The 15210-nt window shown below is 37.8% G+C and overlaps 1 protein-coding gene across 1 annotated transcript in view; it reads left to right on the forward strand.

The window, feature by feature from the left end:
* The window catches only part of LOC137287560 (Golgi-associated PDZ and coiled-coil motif-containing protein-like), a 66935-nt gene that overhangs the window by 43127 nt on the left and 8598 nt on the right, over positions 1-15210 (forward strand). Inside the window, exons 2-3 of the mRNA XM_067819924.1 lie at positions 880-1044; positions 4747-4922. Of these exons, the coding sequence (XP_067676025.1) occupies positions 880-1044; positions 4747-4922 (341 nt within the window). The remainder of the gene's footprint in view (positions 1-879; positions 1045-4746; positions 4923-15210) is intronic.

Consider the following 15210-nt stretch of genomic DNA (forward strand, 5'->3'; position numbering starts at 1 on the left):
TCAGTATTGACACTTGCTCACTCACTGAACCACTCACTCACCCACTATCTCACTTATTTTAGTCAGTTTCATTATGAAGGGTATTATTCACGGTACCGCTAATGTAATGTTTGCAGTGCCTTCAGTGTGGACACTCAGGAGTTCAGTATTGACACTTGCTCACTCACTGAACCACTCACTCACTCGCCCACCCACTCACTCAAGCACTCGCTTTAGTCATTATCAAGGTTATTATTAACCTCTGATGTTATGTTTGTTTTGTCTTTTTGTGTAGACTCTCAGTGTTCAGTATTGCTACACACTCGCACACTTACTTACTGATTGGATCATTGTTTTTAATTTCAACTGATCAGTATTATTATTCTCCTTTGATATGGTGTGTGTCAAGTGAGGAGGTCACTGTGTCATATTTTAAGTTGTGAAAAGAGACTTCCTGACCATAGCAAACAGAGCAACAATACATGGAATGCAACCAGTTACAAGATTGTGTTTGCATATTCAATCAATGTTAGACCAAATTGATACTTTGTAAAATTTATTTGAAATTGAACATGTTGCGTTAGGTATCAGATGATTAGTCAGATTGATAATTGTGAAGAAAAAATCATATAATTCTATAGTACATCATTTTAGAAATGTTTTATTATTTACATTTCCATCTTGACTTGTGTTGATGCCATGTTGGTGGTCAAACTGAAGCAAGTGACAATCTTGTGTTTGTGCACAGTGAAGCAGTCGTAGTAACAGACAGTGTCATTTTCAATCCAAATTGATATTGCCTTATGTTATTGTCCAATCAAAATCGAGTAAATCAGGTAGTCATTGTTGCGTAGTTATTAGTATCCAACAAAGTACTCACTGAAATGTTTTTGTGTTCAGGCTCAACTAGTGGACATGCGGTCTGACATCGTTGAAATACAAGCTGCTAAGGCTGTGATTGAGAAGGAGCTCCACACACTGTTGCTTCAGCTCCACTCCTCACAGCTCCAGATGCAAGCACTCAGAGGCATGGAGGTGGATTCAGAAGACATCAAGCGCAAGCTGGTTAGTTGGGAGCCAACATTGATATTATGATCGTTGATGGCATAAAACCATGTGTCGTTATGGCATCATGCTTTGTTTAGTCACCATTATTTGTTGCTAGATGCTCAGTGAACTGTTTCAGATACTGCTTTGTGATATATCTTTTTGTTCTAAGTCAACCCCTCTGACATTTTAAAGTTACTTTGAAGTCCATAAGTTAAGGTGTTGTCCCAATTTGGCTGATACAGCAACTTTCTTTGTGAGACACCATTAGTGCTTGAACACCCAAGGGTCACAGTCTCCACTTTTGCTGATGGACATTTTTGTGACACAGGGTTCAGTCATGTCAAGGGTCTAGGTCAAAGGTCAAAGAAAAATTTGTTTTAGAAGCATATACGGCAGGTTAGTGAAAGCTGGGACAAAATCTGAATAGGTTGTGTTTGAGCTGCATGTAAGTTGAAAATGACAGTGTATGTAAACTGTTCAGTATGTTTGTACAGGTTTTTAAAAATACTTAAGCATGTAATGGTTTATATATTATGTGAATATGTATCATTTATCATGTATTATGTATTATGTATTATGTATTATGTATTATGTCTGTATGACAAGTCTTGACAATCCGACACAGAGGGTGATATTGGGAAAAGCAGGCAAAGTATTTATCTCACTTTGACAAACAATGGAGGCTTGAATTTTACATGCACTGCTCATGCCCAGTTCAAATTCAGTGGAAATTGCTTCTTTCTATGCATGTGAATCATCTTTTGTATCTATATAACTCAGGTGTTTAATGTTATGGGATTTAGTTTTTGTAGTAGCATTTTAGACGGATGCTTTGAACTAGGATCTGAATGTGGTCAAGGTCATTACTTATCATATATAGGTAGTTCCTCATCCTTGTGTGCAGAACCAACCATCTGTGTTTGTATGACTTGTTTGTGAGGTATATCGTGCCCATTTTTCTCAGCTAGAAATAATCAAGCATGTGATGATGAAACTGGAAGTCACAACCATTTCTTTGAGGAACAGAACATCCTGTTTAAAGCTGTGGTCCATTTATCTTCCAAAACCTATAGAAAAGTTATTCTTTTTAATGTAGCTGGAGGTATGAAACTATCTTGCATTGAACCACAAGTTATATGAATAAAATGGAATAACTTTCCTGTCAGTATAGTTGGAGACTGGGGACATTCTCTAAGGCCAAGAACAGCACATGACTTCATTTTAGTTTGACTTTCATAGTATGGAGGCTATAGGAGTCTGGTTTTGAATTGCACTGAATTGGCCATGTTCTGCCAGTACCAGGAATAATGGTGTATAAGCTTGACTTGTGATGCATCATTATGCACCCACCACTGCCCCTTGTTGCTGAAATAAGGTAATTGTATCCCACTGGAATTGTGTGATGGTACATAAACATTTCTCACACCTTCAAGAAATGGTGGTGAAGGAGCCGCTCTGTTTTATTTTAAAGTTTCTAATAATACACTTATATTTTAGGCATTTATTTGTAGTTGTAGTTCATTTTAATTTCTCAATAGACAATTTAGCCAATATTGTGTTTGAAGAGGTGGTATTGTCCAAACTTAAGTGATAGAAGTAAGGCTTAGTTTGCCTGAACATCTTTAAAGCATCTCAGATCTGTGATGGTTTTCAAACAGTAATTTAGTCAATGTGGATTTGATTTCATTTGTTTGAAATGAAATTTATCTCAGACAAGTCTGGTTTGATTTAGTTGTTTGGAAAACTGTTCTGTATTTTGTAGCGTTAATGTGCTGGTTGAAGTCTTTGTTTAATTGGATACATGCAACATAAACAAAGGTTATATTTGTGGAGACTGAATTGTTTTTAAAAACGACTGCCACAAACACCATGCTGGCACTGGTGCAGACTATTTGGCACATGACAGGATGAATGCTGGTTTGAAATGTAAAGAAGTGAAGTTTTCAAGAACATTTAAAATAGAAATATCCCCCACATTGGTATGGAGGATTACCTCCAAGCTTGGGTGGGCTGGGCGGGCTGCACATAGGGTACATTCTTCTGTCACTGTGTTGTGTTACGGAGGGGAAAAAAACATAAACAATATAGGATAGGGATCAGGAATCTGGCATCAAGCAGTTTGTCTCCTGTTATAGCTTATGCTGTGATTTGAGAACTTAATTTGATGATTTGCAAGATGGGTGTTTGTTTAATGGAATTCTCATGTAAACTATACTGCAGTGGTAAATATTAAACATTAAAGTCTTTTCACTTCAGGGTAAATTGTCTGAACGGTTGTGACTTTGACTAATTTAGGGGTCTTCTTGGACAAATTAAGGGGTCTTCTTGGAGATTGGTATCATTGTAGTTTGTTATGTAACTGTACCTGGGCCTAACTTGGCCTAACTGGGCCAAACTTGACCTAACTAGGCTTGTTTTCCATGGCATAGTTGTGAACATGGGCCTTGAGCTCTCTCAGTTGTTTGGAGGGGGCTTGAGCTCCTCCTAGGAGAGACGGAGTCTCCATCACTGCATTGTTGTTTAAAGGTAACTGAAGCTCTTTCTAGTGCCAACTGAATCTGCAGCATTGATAGCTGTTTGAAGGTTACTGAAGCACTGTCTTTGAGAGACCAAATCACTTGTATTGTATGGTCTTTCAGAAGGGATTGGACTACCAGTATACATCTTAAACATCAACACTTTAATGCCAGACAACTAAACAACAGTAACAGGCCACACAGCTAATGTAGGGACACTGGGTATGAAGGTTCCTGTTTATGAAGGATTTGATGTTCATTCACTGCAGATGAATTGCAAGTTTCTGTATGGTGTGACTGTGATATGATATTTGCTAATCGTTATGATGATGGTATGTCATTAAACCACTCCCATTGGTTTCCAGTTGACATGACTGTCTTCTCTAGTTGACTCTGTTTATTATACTCTAAAACACATTGATTGGGTAAAAATTTGATAGGTAAATTTGTTATTTAAAGTTCAGATTTCACATGATTTTCAAATCTAATAACAAACATGGCTTTTTGAATCTCAAAAACGTCATAAATGAAAGAACTCTTGGAAATTACTAGACCCAAGGGATCGGAACCTTAATGGACATGGTGAAGACCACATGTATTTTTCATCGTATTGGGGAATCCAGACAGGGTATCAAATGTGCTGCTTCTCAGGTGGTCGTCAAAAGCTGATCACCATTTTGTAGCAGATGAGAGTGTTAATGGAAAATAAACAGTCTAGTGTTTGAATGTCTCTTTACTCTGTGGCTTTATTGTTTGTGGTGACAGCATTGTAATGTACCTGGTGAGCTCTAGATAATGATTTTCTTTAACAAAACTACCAACCGAGTGAATAAAGAAACCTGTAGAAGGTGACAGTTTTAAAATCTACCATCATTAATTTGAGTGTGGATGGCACGCTGAATTTTTCAGGTCACAGATTTAGGGACACTGTAACCTTACTGCCCACTGTTCTCTATATTCAGCAGCCATTGTGGCCACCTGATACCCATTCCACAAAGCAGTCTTAGATCTAGGATTGTTTTGGGCTGTTTTTGGTGTGAGAGTAGGAATGATATAAGCTCTGTAGCACAGATGCCTTTTTGGTCATTTAGTGGTTCAAATATTTGGTAGGGGAGAAACGCATTGAATGGTCAATAACAACCACCTTTCGGCAAATTGGTTCGTACTGCATTTCACTGTTGAATTAATTTTTGTTTTGCAGGAAAATGAATTGGAGTCAAGAACAGCAGACTTGATGGGAATGGCTCGTCTTGAAGTCGAAATGAAGGAGTTAAGAAAAGAAAACTCTGAACTAAGGCAGTATATTCTTGCCCTTCAGAGTGAGGTGTATGGTGCCAGGTTAGCAGCAAAGTACCTGGACAAGGAGCTTGCAGGAAGGTGGGTAACATTGTAGGGGGTTTCACTCATGCGTTAGCTCCAGGCTTCACTAGATTCTCATGGTTGGTGGTCCTGTGAAGATCTGGGTAGAATATTCCTACAGCAACCCATGCTTGCCATAGAAGGCAACTATGCTTGTCGTAAGAGGCGACTAACGGAATCAGGTGGATAGGCACGCTGACGTGGTTGACACATGTGATTGGTTCCCATTTGTGCAGATCAATGCTCGTGCTGTTGATCACTGGATTGTCTGGTCCAGACTCCATTATTTACAGACCGCCGCCATGTAGCTGGAATATTGCTGAGTGTGGCATAAAACTAAACTCACTCAATCACTCACTCATGGTTGGTGGGTGGTAGTCGTGTGCCTCACATTAAGGTCTGATCTGGATTGTGGGTAGTATCATGCCAAGGCCTCACCAGAACACACCACCAGTACACTGGACTTACAAAGGAACATGCCGACAACACATAAGACTACGTCCAGAATGTGTGAAGATATGCAGGATTCACTCAAAAACTCACCTGCAATACACCTTATTTCCACCAGCACACACCAACAATACTCTGGTTTTCTGTCCTGAAACAGACCTATAGTGCACTAGACTCACTCCAGAAGTACCAACAATATACCTGACTCCTGCATAACTCACTGTTAGAGTGTGAGTGAGTTCAAATTTATCATCACATTGGCAATATTTCAGCCATGTCATGACGAAAACAATTATTTTTTGCATAATGATTAATGATAAAGTGTGAAAACCTGTCAACGAAGGGCAGTAAAATTGCTAGATTATCACAGATTTGAATCTAAAACTAACTCGCTATTAGATCACCCATAATATGAATGTTTCGTTTCTGTTACAAAAATTATTGATTCTTTAAGGTGGAGATGGTTTCTACGTTTGTGGACAATATCCTCAGTGCCCATCCTGATTATGTCATTTACTGAAGGCTTGTGGATATTATGCTTAATGTCTGAGTGGATTCAATGAGATCCTTAATTACAGACAAGATGTTATACCTAGCATATGACACAATGAAACACTTAACAAGTAATCCATTAGTTAGCATATGTCACCACTTCCAGAGCAGACCCATTAGGGTGAGGACAGAAAAAAATACATGTCAGAACGCTATAAAAAAAGTACCTCTAAAGACCTATGGTATTTTTTATGTCTAGGGACCATGATGGTGTTAGAGGTTTTGGTTCATTTATTGTTTTATGCTACACTCAGCAATACTGCCCATCAAATAATTTGATTCTGGTAACCTAGTCTGTTCTTGGGTACATTTTACTCAAATAGTTAAGGAACTCAAATGGTAAAGGAGCATATGATACCCTGAATATTGTGAGGTGAGTATTAAGATAGGGGTTGTGTCCTGACTTGAAATTGCTATAGTCAGTCAAAAGCTGGTACTGGTAACCTCTCTGCCCAGATACTCCTCTGTGGGACAGCTATTGCCTTCTGAAAACAACTCACTCCAAAATAGCCTTGTGTAAGAATGCATGCTTAACGCATGTACTTCAATACCATCTCTGCCTTAACCAGACCTACAATGTGATGCTGTTTGTGAGAGAAGCATTAAGATGTCAGTTTATTGCATTGTATGTGGCTGTTAAAGACGTATGTGTTGGTGAAGTCCCACTGACCATATTAGCATACGGAAGCCACTCACTGTTGTTCAGTACTACATTTCTACGTCAGTTCCTGGACATTATTAGAAAATGAACTCGAAAAGTACATGTTTGTGAGATCTGGTGTAAGGTATGTAATTATCTGCACCATTAAATCATTCTCTAACAACAACATGGCATGAGTGAAGATAACTTGGCTAGGATCACAAATTGACAAAACAAGCGTGAAATTTACCAACCAGACTTGAATATGTTGTGGTTTGTGAGATAGTATTATTTACACTTTTTTAACAGGGTTTTTACAATATGTGAAGTTTCCAAGAGAGGAAAGGTACAACTGATATTATTGCATCAAAATGCAGAACAGTTTTCATGACTGTCTTCAATGCATAATTATTTGATATATCATAGGCACAAGATATCTAAAAAGTTGAACAGACAGGTACATGAATGTTTCAATTGTATCTTATATCAGGTACTGAGTAAGTCATGTGAATAGTTTGTCATCAGGCCAGGCCAATTTTATTTTTTGTTTTACGGATGATTGTCCTCCAAAAAACTAAAGGCAGGAAAAAAAACCCATAAAATTACCTGTTAAAGTAATATTCTTTCTAAATGCTAAAAGTAATTTGCTTTTGGCGATTTATGAAGTGTATTTTTGTGGTAAAAAGAGAATCTAAAGTAATTTTCTTGTAAGTTTATATTTTGGGCCAATAAAAACCAGAAGGATTTTATTTTTTGAGTAGGGAAAATTCATGTTTTATTTTTTATTTATTTTTTTTTTCTTATTCTTGAAAAAGTATGACCGTAGAATTTGTAAAACAAGAAATAAAATTGGACTGGCCTCAATTTGATTGTATGCTGCTGTTTGTGCATAACTGGGTTATATGTGTGCTGGCAAAATATTTTGAGGGAAACAAATAAAGGATCACAGAAAAATTCAAGCATTCTTTTAATATGTTCCCTTTCTCAGCACGCCAGTATTATTCAAAGATGGTAATATATACTGGAACATTTTGAAGGAACAATTGACTTTTACTGTGTTTTTTATTTGTTTCTCTCACTATATGTTACAAATGTTGACTGACATAACAATTTTGATGAGAGAGGTTTGTTCTTATTGCCATGCCTCATGCTTGTTTCAGTAATGAAGACAGATTCAGAGTACATCAAGAGAAGAAGGAAAAAATACTTTGTCATTCCCTCCCAATTTTCTCCTTTGTTTATTTCCCTGACAAGAATGTATTTCACTGGTCACCATTATTTTTAGGGATGTGCACAGTCTCCTTCCTTACCAATGGTTTGTGAGGTGATATGTTAGCCTAGTGGTTAAGGAGTTCATTCATCACACTGAAGACCTGGGTTCGATTCCTCACATGGGTACCATGTGTTAAGCCCATTTCTGGTGTTCCTTGCCGTGATATTCTTGGAATTTTACTAAAAGCAGCGTAAAACTAAAATTCACTCGCTGATTTCACAGAAATTAACTGTTCCCAATTTGATGTATTTATGTTTTTTTAGCAAATTCGTTGATTACCTAGGATCGTAGTGCTTTCAGTAAACTGTGTCCTTGGTGTATATGGCCTGTCAAGGCATTAGGTGAACTCTTTGGGATTGATACTGTCCTTCACTGATAATATAGTCCAGAACAGGGAAGTCTCACTCATTAACCTATCAATTCCAGGGAAGACTTTTTGAAGAATTGGTCATTGCAACTAGGTGACCTCATAGAAAGTAATTGTTGGTCAAGGTTCACGTGGTCAGAGCCAAAACGTTTACGAAACCTGATTGCTTTGAACTATTATAAGTTGTATGATTTTATGATGTCTGCTGTTATGACTGAGAATTCCCTGCAGAATTTCAATTGTTAGGGCATCTATTTAATAGTTAGGTAATGCAAGTGGATCACGATATGATGTGGTGAAGTCAAGATTCGTAGAACATAAACATCAAAAGTGGACGTTATGGATCAGCCCATAATTCTTCAACAGTTTACTTGTTGCACATGTAATGTTTTAAGCAAAGACAATTGGGTTGTGCTACAAGTAAAAACATTGGCATCACCAACAAAATTGTCTTCACTTAGAGTTGGCAGAAGAGGCAATTCCACATTTAGCTTACTAGAATCTCATGAATGACACATTATCTACAATTCTTATCCATTTCTTAAAGAATGACAATATTTTTCAAGCACGCAAATTTGACATTCTACTGCTGGACCATGCTGGTGGAGTATCAATGTGTGTTGTTCTGGATAGTGATTAGTTGATTCTGGCTTGTGAGTACACTCCTGGGTCACATTCAGGAACGTTACTACTGTTTATCCACAGGGGCGTTAGCAAAAGTTTTCATATATTGCATCAAATTAAAGAATCAAGGTCATAGGTTTGGCATGATAAGACAACATTTAACTTCATTACTACCCACCACTTTTGTTGCCTGTTGGGACAGAAGCCATTTTGGAACTATCATGCTAATTATTCAGTGCTTGTATTCCATTGAATTTCATCAATGGTACAGAGCTGGTATAGACTGAGTGTACCCAGTCCAGGGCAGCGTCATCCCGTACTGTGTGGAATGCCGTCTGCTCTCGTATTAGACATCCATATGGTGGGCCTCCACTAACCCACCTTTGATGTCCACCCTACACCGTTACCCCTAAGAAGGGAATAATAACATAATCAGAATGGATAATTGTGTGTAAGACCCTGTTATTGTAGGAACTTAGAGACATTATCTACAGAGTTTGAAAATATGAACCGTTACAGAAAATGTCTCCTGGTGTTATGCAAAGTGGTTGTCTTGTAACTAAATTTCATTTCTTCAGTTTACTTTGTTTCTTGTAAATGTACCTCTTACATTTGCCAGATAAAAATAAAGGAGATGGATTCAAAAGTACTTTTCATATATACCATACAAAAATAGTAGGGGAATTTGATTTACAAGATTGATATAATGCGAATGATGAAGCCAAGGAGGAAACAGATGATGAAAAGAATTTAAGGGAAAATGTGACAATTTAGTCCATTCCTTTGGAAATGTTTCATCTGTATGGAAGTTTATTACTTTTTCTCATACGCACTGGCAATGTCTAGTGGTATGCTTGCAAAATGGAATATCCCCTACTTGTTTTTAAAATGGCATATATGTAGAACACTTCAGGTGGTCAGTCCTGAACAAAAACATTATTAATTGGCTAAGGTATTAAATATCTTTATTGTATTCGTGTATATTTTCTTAACACTGTCAATTTTACTCTTATAAGTATTTTTCATGTTTGTAGATAAATGCTGTATTATGCTGTGAATTTTTGTACCTGTGGTCAGAAACAGTATATGAGTTAGAACACTCTTTGTTTATCAAGATGATGGAATTTGTTCCCCAAACTCCCATTTGGTACATGTATGTGTGAACAATTGGTTTACGAACCTCCCAGTGAAATATTGATGTTTTAATTCTTATTTTCTTCTCAGATTTTTCAAGGAGTGAACAAGAACACTTTGAGAAATGTAATAATAATTTTATGAGGTTTCCTTCCTGACCATCCCTGTGTGAACACTATCAACTGATGTATAAAAGACCATTTCTTATTCTTCTGTTTCTCACACTCAGTATTCAAGACAACTTGTTTCCACAACACTTTTTTGGCTTGGCCCTTGTATAATTTGTGTGAGGAGTAGAAATGACTGGGGATCAGCTTACCAATAGAAGCCTCAGCAATGTGATGACAATTTCTCATGGTTTTGACTTCTAAAGACAAATTGCCCTGTTTTCAGTCAATTGTAACCCGACCGGCAATTAAAAGTAGGCTGGCTGTCAAGAGGAAGATTGTAAGAAAAACAGCAAGTACACAAATTAGTTGGATGTTATGTAAAGCAAGATGACTTCATGTTGTTTGGTTTAGGTCGACATTATTTTCCTGGTTAAAAGGAAAATGTTATTGATGATGGGTCAGTTGTTGAGACATATATTTAGTGTCCCACAGAAGACAGTTTATAGATTACTTCAAACTCGTTTGCTTGAATTTGAATAGTTCGGTTGCAAGATCTTTATAGAAAATATAGAATCATATATCAAGGTAATACACTTTGAGCTACCAAATATGGTTTTACTGTATCAGAAAGTTTTGAAAACATAAAATGTTAAGTTATATATCAAGATACTCTGATTTGAATTAAGAATTCCAGTTATACTGTTTATCAGAAAATGTGTACAGGTTCAGCTTTTGAGGTTTAGATTCTGATGTGGTACTGTTTGTCGAGGAATTAGTTTGCTTCTGACGGTTGATAAACAAGAATCAAATTCCCATAAAACGATATTAGAAATAATCAGTTAACATGCTGATTGACAAATTGTTGGAAGCCTTGGGATCACTTTGTGAGGATTTACTATCTCAATTACCATGATTAAGCTGTCCATTACATTGTTAGGATGAACGCTAACATGTGGGTCATTGTTGGTCCACTCACTGGTCATTGAAGAGGACCTTGGTCTTCAGTAATACTACAATTGGCGTACCAATCATGTGCTGTTTAATCAGTGGTGCTTTCGGGGGCATTGCCTCGGGAGTATTTGATGTTCAGGAAATGCAGCTCATTGGGAACTGTGTCCTTTTACATTTGATATGGCGCAGTTTGTTGCTGATGATGCATGACCTTTGTGGTGGCATTTGGGTCTCCTCTGTCATTTCAACTAACCGCTTTTGAAAATATCCAGTAAGTCATTGTTATAGTTCACTGCTGTGCAAGTGGGAATCGGGACTTGTCCTGGTTAGACTTTAAACACAAATATCTTGAGCAGAATTTAGACTTGGACATTTTCCAGTCATGCAAGTGCTGTTTGGATCATGTTGCTGTACTTTAAAGATGTGAGGTTCTGTTTGTGAAACTGATTCCTTCCTTCTAAGCTTTCCTGCCGTTACTCTCCATGCTTCTGAATGTTAAGGTTTATCTTTGGTTTTGGTTGGTTTGTTGTTTAACAATATGCTCAGTAATATTCTAGCTATATTACAGTGATCAGTAACTAATTGAGTCTGGACTTGATGGTCTAGTGATCAGCATCATGAGCATCATTCTTTGCAAGTGGGATACGATGACATATGCCAAAAAAAATGAGCAAGTCTGACCACTTAATCTCTTTAGTTGCCGCATAAGACAAGCATGGGTTACTGAGGACCAGTTCTAACCTGGATCTTCATGCCTGTTAAGGTTTATCAAAATGAACAACAATCAACACACTGGCATTGTCCATTTGCCCATATGGCTTGGTTATCTTTAAGATCTGTTGAATAAATTATTTGAATAATGTTGGTCTTGGAAAATAGGACACTTAAGTGTGCCCAAATTGATGAAGTTAGTTTCACTAGTGATAATGTTTGGATGTCTTTAGGGTTCATTAAATAAATGTTCCCAAAACTGTTAGGTTTTTGTTAAAACCAAGAATGTCCAAGACAGTTGGCCTTATGTTTAAGCAGTATCTATGCTGGGTGTCCAAGGCAGTTCTCTTGTATTGAAATGGCATGTGGACTGGTAAACTGTGTAGAAGTGACATAATTCTTACTTGTGCAAAACAGGTGACCTTGCCTCGAAGTGTTCTTACTACTATTGACTGTGCTGGTAAACTGTGTGTACCCGGTAAGTGACCTGAGTCTTACTTGTCCTAAACAGCTTACCTTGGATCAAAGTGTTCTTGCTGCAGGTTGACTGTGCTGGTAAATTGTGTTTAAGTGACCTAAGTCTTGCTTGTCCAAATCAGTTGACCTTGCCTCGAAGTGTTCTTACTACTGGTTGACTGAAAGAGTTTCCCTGGTGTAAACAGTGCAAATATTTTAGATACTTGACCCATGTTGAAAGTACAAGTGAAAATGTCCTTATTGCAAATAGTTCACCAGTTTGTCTTGTCTGGACGGAATTACATATTGCCTAGGGGCTGGAGGCTATAATGTTGCCAAATGGTGGCTAAACGAAGTGTACAAGGTCACGGATAATGTCAAGGCCTCATACACGCTTGCATCAATTGAAAAAAATAATTTCGAGGGAGAAGGTAATCAAGAGTAGATGTTCTCTTGAAAGTATAAAAATAATGCAGTGTGTTGTGTGTGAATATTCAGATTATGTTGCTGTACCAGATCTGAAGTTTTCTTGCAGACAGGAATCGCTCAAATCAACTGGTTGCCTGACCTTTGTGGCACAACTAACCTTTGTTAATTTTCTCTGCAAGTCCATTATATAATCAAAACTTCGAAAACCAGTGGTTTGCTGGTTGCCTGTCATGACAGATGTATTGCATTGTGGGAAGAAACAACATGCACACTTTTTATCAGACAATCATGATCACTCTAACAGACAGAAATATTCATGAATGATTTCACTGTAATATTTTATTAGGGTGACAGACCTCATGCAATATGTAAGTTTGGGCTTGACACAGAGAAACCTGTATATACAGCTCAAAAGGATTAAAAGCACATCAAATTCTTTCATAACTGAGTGAGTGAGTGAGTTTAGTTTTACGCCCGCACTCAGCAATATTATAGCTATATGGCGGCGGTCTGTAAATAATCGAGTCTGGACCAGACAATCCAGTGATCAACAACATGAGCATCAATCTGCGCAATTGGGAACCGATGACATGCGTCAACCAAGTCAACGAGCCTGACCACCCGATCCCGTTAGTCGCCTCTTACGACAAGCTGAGTCGGCTTTTATGACAAGCATGGGTTGCTGAAGGCCTATTCTACCCCGGGACCTTCACGGGTCCTTTCATAACTAATTATTCATCCGTAATGCCATGGCAGATTGACTTCGTAATATGAAAGAATCACGTATCCCAGTTCACCCATATTCATAGTTTTGTCAGCATGATAACCGCGTTCATGAGTTTCACCTCGGCAGTAAGCCCAAAGACCTGTGTCACTTTGGGCTATGGTATTAACTGAAATACTGTTCAAGAAGGTGCCAACTCATTCTCTCAGGTTTAATGACAGGTGATTGCTGATTGTTTTAGTTCAGCATGGTACAGAGGTGAACTGGGTAGATCTGTTTGTTTTTTCAAGTGGATTCAGCCTGGGAAGATCCTGATTAGAATTGGTTGTCAGCAACCCATGCTTGTCGTAAGAGGCAAGTAAGAGGATTAGGTGGTCAGGCTCTCTGACTAGGTTGACACTTGTCATTGTATCTCAGTTATGAAGATGGATGCTCGTAATGTTGATCACTGGATTGTCGGGTCCAGTCTCCGTTACATACAAACTTGTGTCTTAAAGCTGGAATATTGCTAAGTGCAGCATTAAACAACAAACAAGAAGTGGATTCACTAGCTCACTCACTCAGTTTTGTATGATGCTCCTGTTCTTTGTCGCCTCTCAACCTGATCATGAATGAAACTCTGTGAGAGGATTAGACACATCAATCACTGAAGGTAAGAGCAAGGATGTTGGACATGTCAGCTTCTGACAAAGGATGCTGTCATACACTAAACAACACCAGTTACAGATGAAGCTTTGAAGATGTTAGATCATCCATGTCAAACTGTGGCCTCTGAGACATTCCCTTTATCTGTCGCTGTCACTTATTTCATCTGTCTATCAATGCCTCAGCCTCTGTTACATCTTTCTTCCTTTCTTTCATGTTCCTTGTTTAATGGCTTCACATGATGAAAACAGAAACTGGCGTCAGTTCACTCGGTATATTGTCATGTTTGTCTGTGTTTGACCCGACCTTTAATGTTATTCACAGGTTCCTGGGAGACTCGGTATCTTTCTCCAAAATCCTGCTAAGACCTGTATACTAATGTCAAGATTGTATTACAATGTATAAGTTAGAAAGTGTTTTTTAAGGTGTTCTTATTTTGGTCCAAATTGTAAATTCACATGTATCTAATCAATATTGATCTAAATGGTTATTCAATGAAATATCTTTTTTTCTGGACCCCTAGGAGCAATTATTGTCCATCATTGAGTGTAGAATTCATGATATTTCTTCCCCAAGAGAGAATTTTTCCACTTGGCCAATCTTTGGAAGATCATTGCTCATGTTCCTATTCTGTGATCTGATTACGAGCGTTATATAAGGTGATCTCTCATACAGCAGGATACTTTAATTTAATTATTCTAATGTTTGCATTGATCAGTGGTTGATTTGATTTGGTCAGCCAGGGAAATGGATACTTGACCTGTTGTGTTCTAACTTCATTTGGGATGTTTTTGAAGTGATATATAGGGTATTATCTGTAACAAGAGTTGACGGTACAAAGAAAGCTTGTGGGATAGCTTGCAGGCAAACAGAGAATGTCGAAACAGTGATCCCAATTTGCCTCTTATGACCAGCAATAAAAGTTTAAGAAGACAAGTGGATTTCTTTATTTTGTTAGAGTTATTAATGTCTTCCTTTGGCAGTATTTTGGTTATTTCTACTTGTATGACAGTCCAGGCAGAAAGTTTAATAGTTCTTCTCACATTATCTTGGCCTATGTTTCTACTGATGTAAAAGACATAGGTGGTCTTGTTGTCCAAGTATTCACAGTTCACTGTAAGGAGTCGAGGTGCTTCGGGATTCCAAGTCAGAATAGGTACCCATTCTCAAAATGGTCATAGCGCTACAACAATAGCAAGTCTACATTAAAGTATGGGAGTTACGATCATCCTTGCAATGC

Source organism: Haliotis asinina, chromosome 6 (genome assembly GCF_037392515.1).
Source record: "Haliotis asinina isolate JCU_RB_2024 chromosome 6, JCU_Hal_asi_v2, whole genome shotgun sequence".
In the NCBI taxonomy this organism is placed as follows: Eukaryota; Metazoa; Mollusca; class Gastropoda; order Lepetellida; family Haliotidae; genus Haliotis; species Haliotis asinina.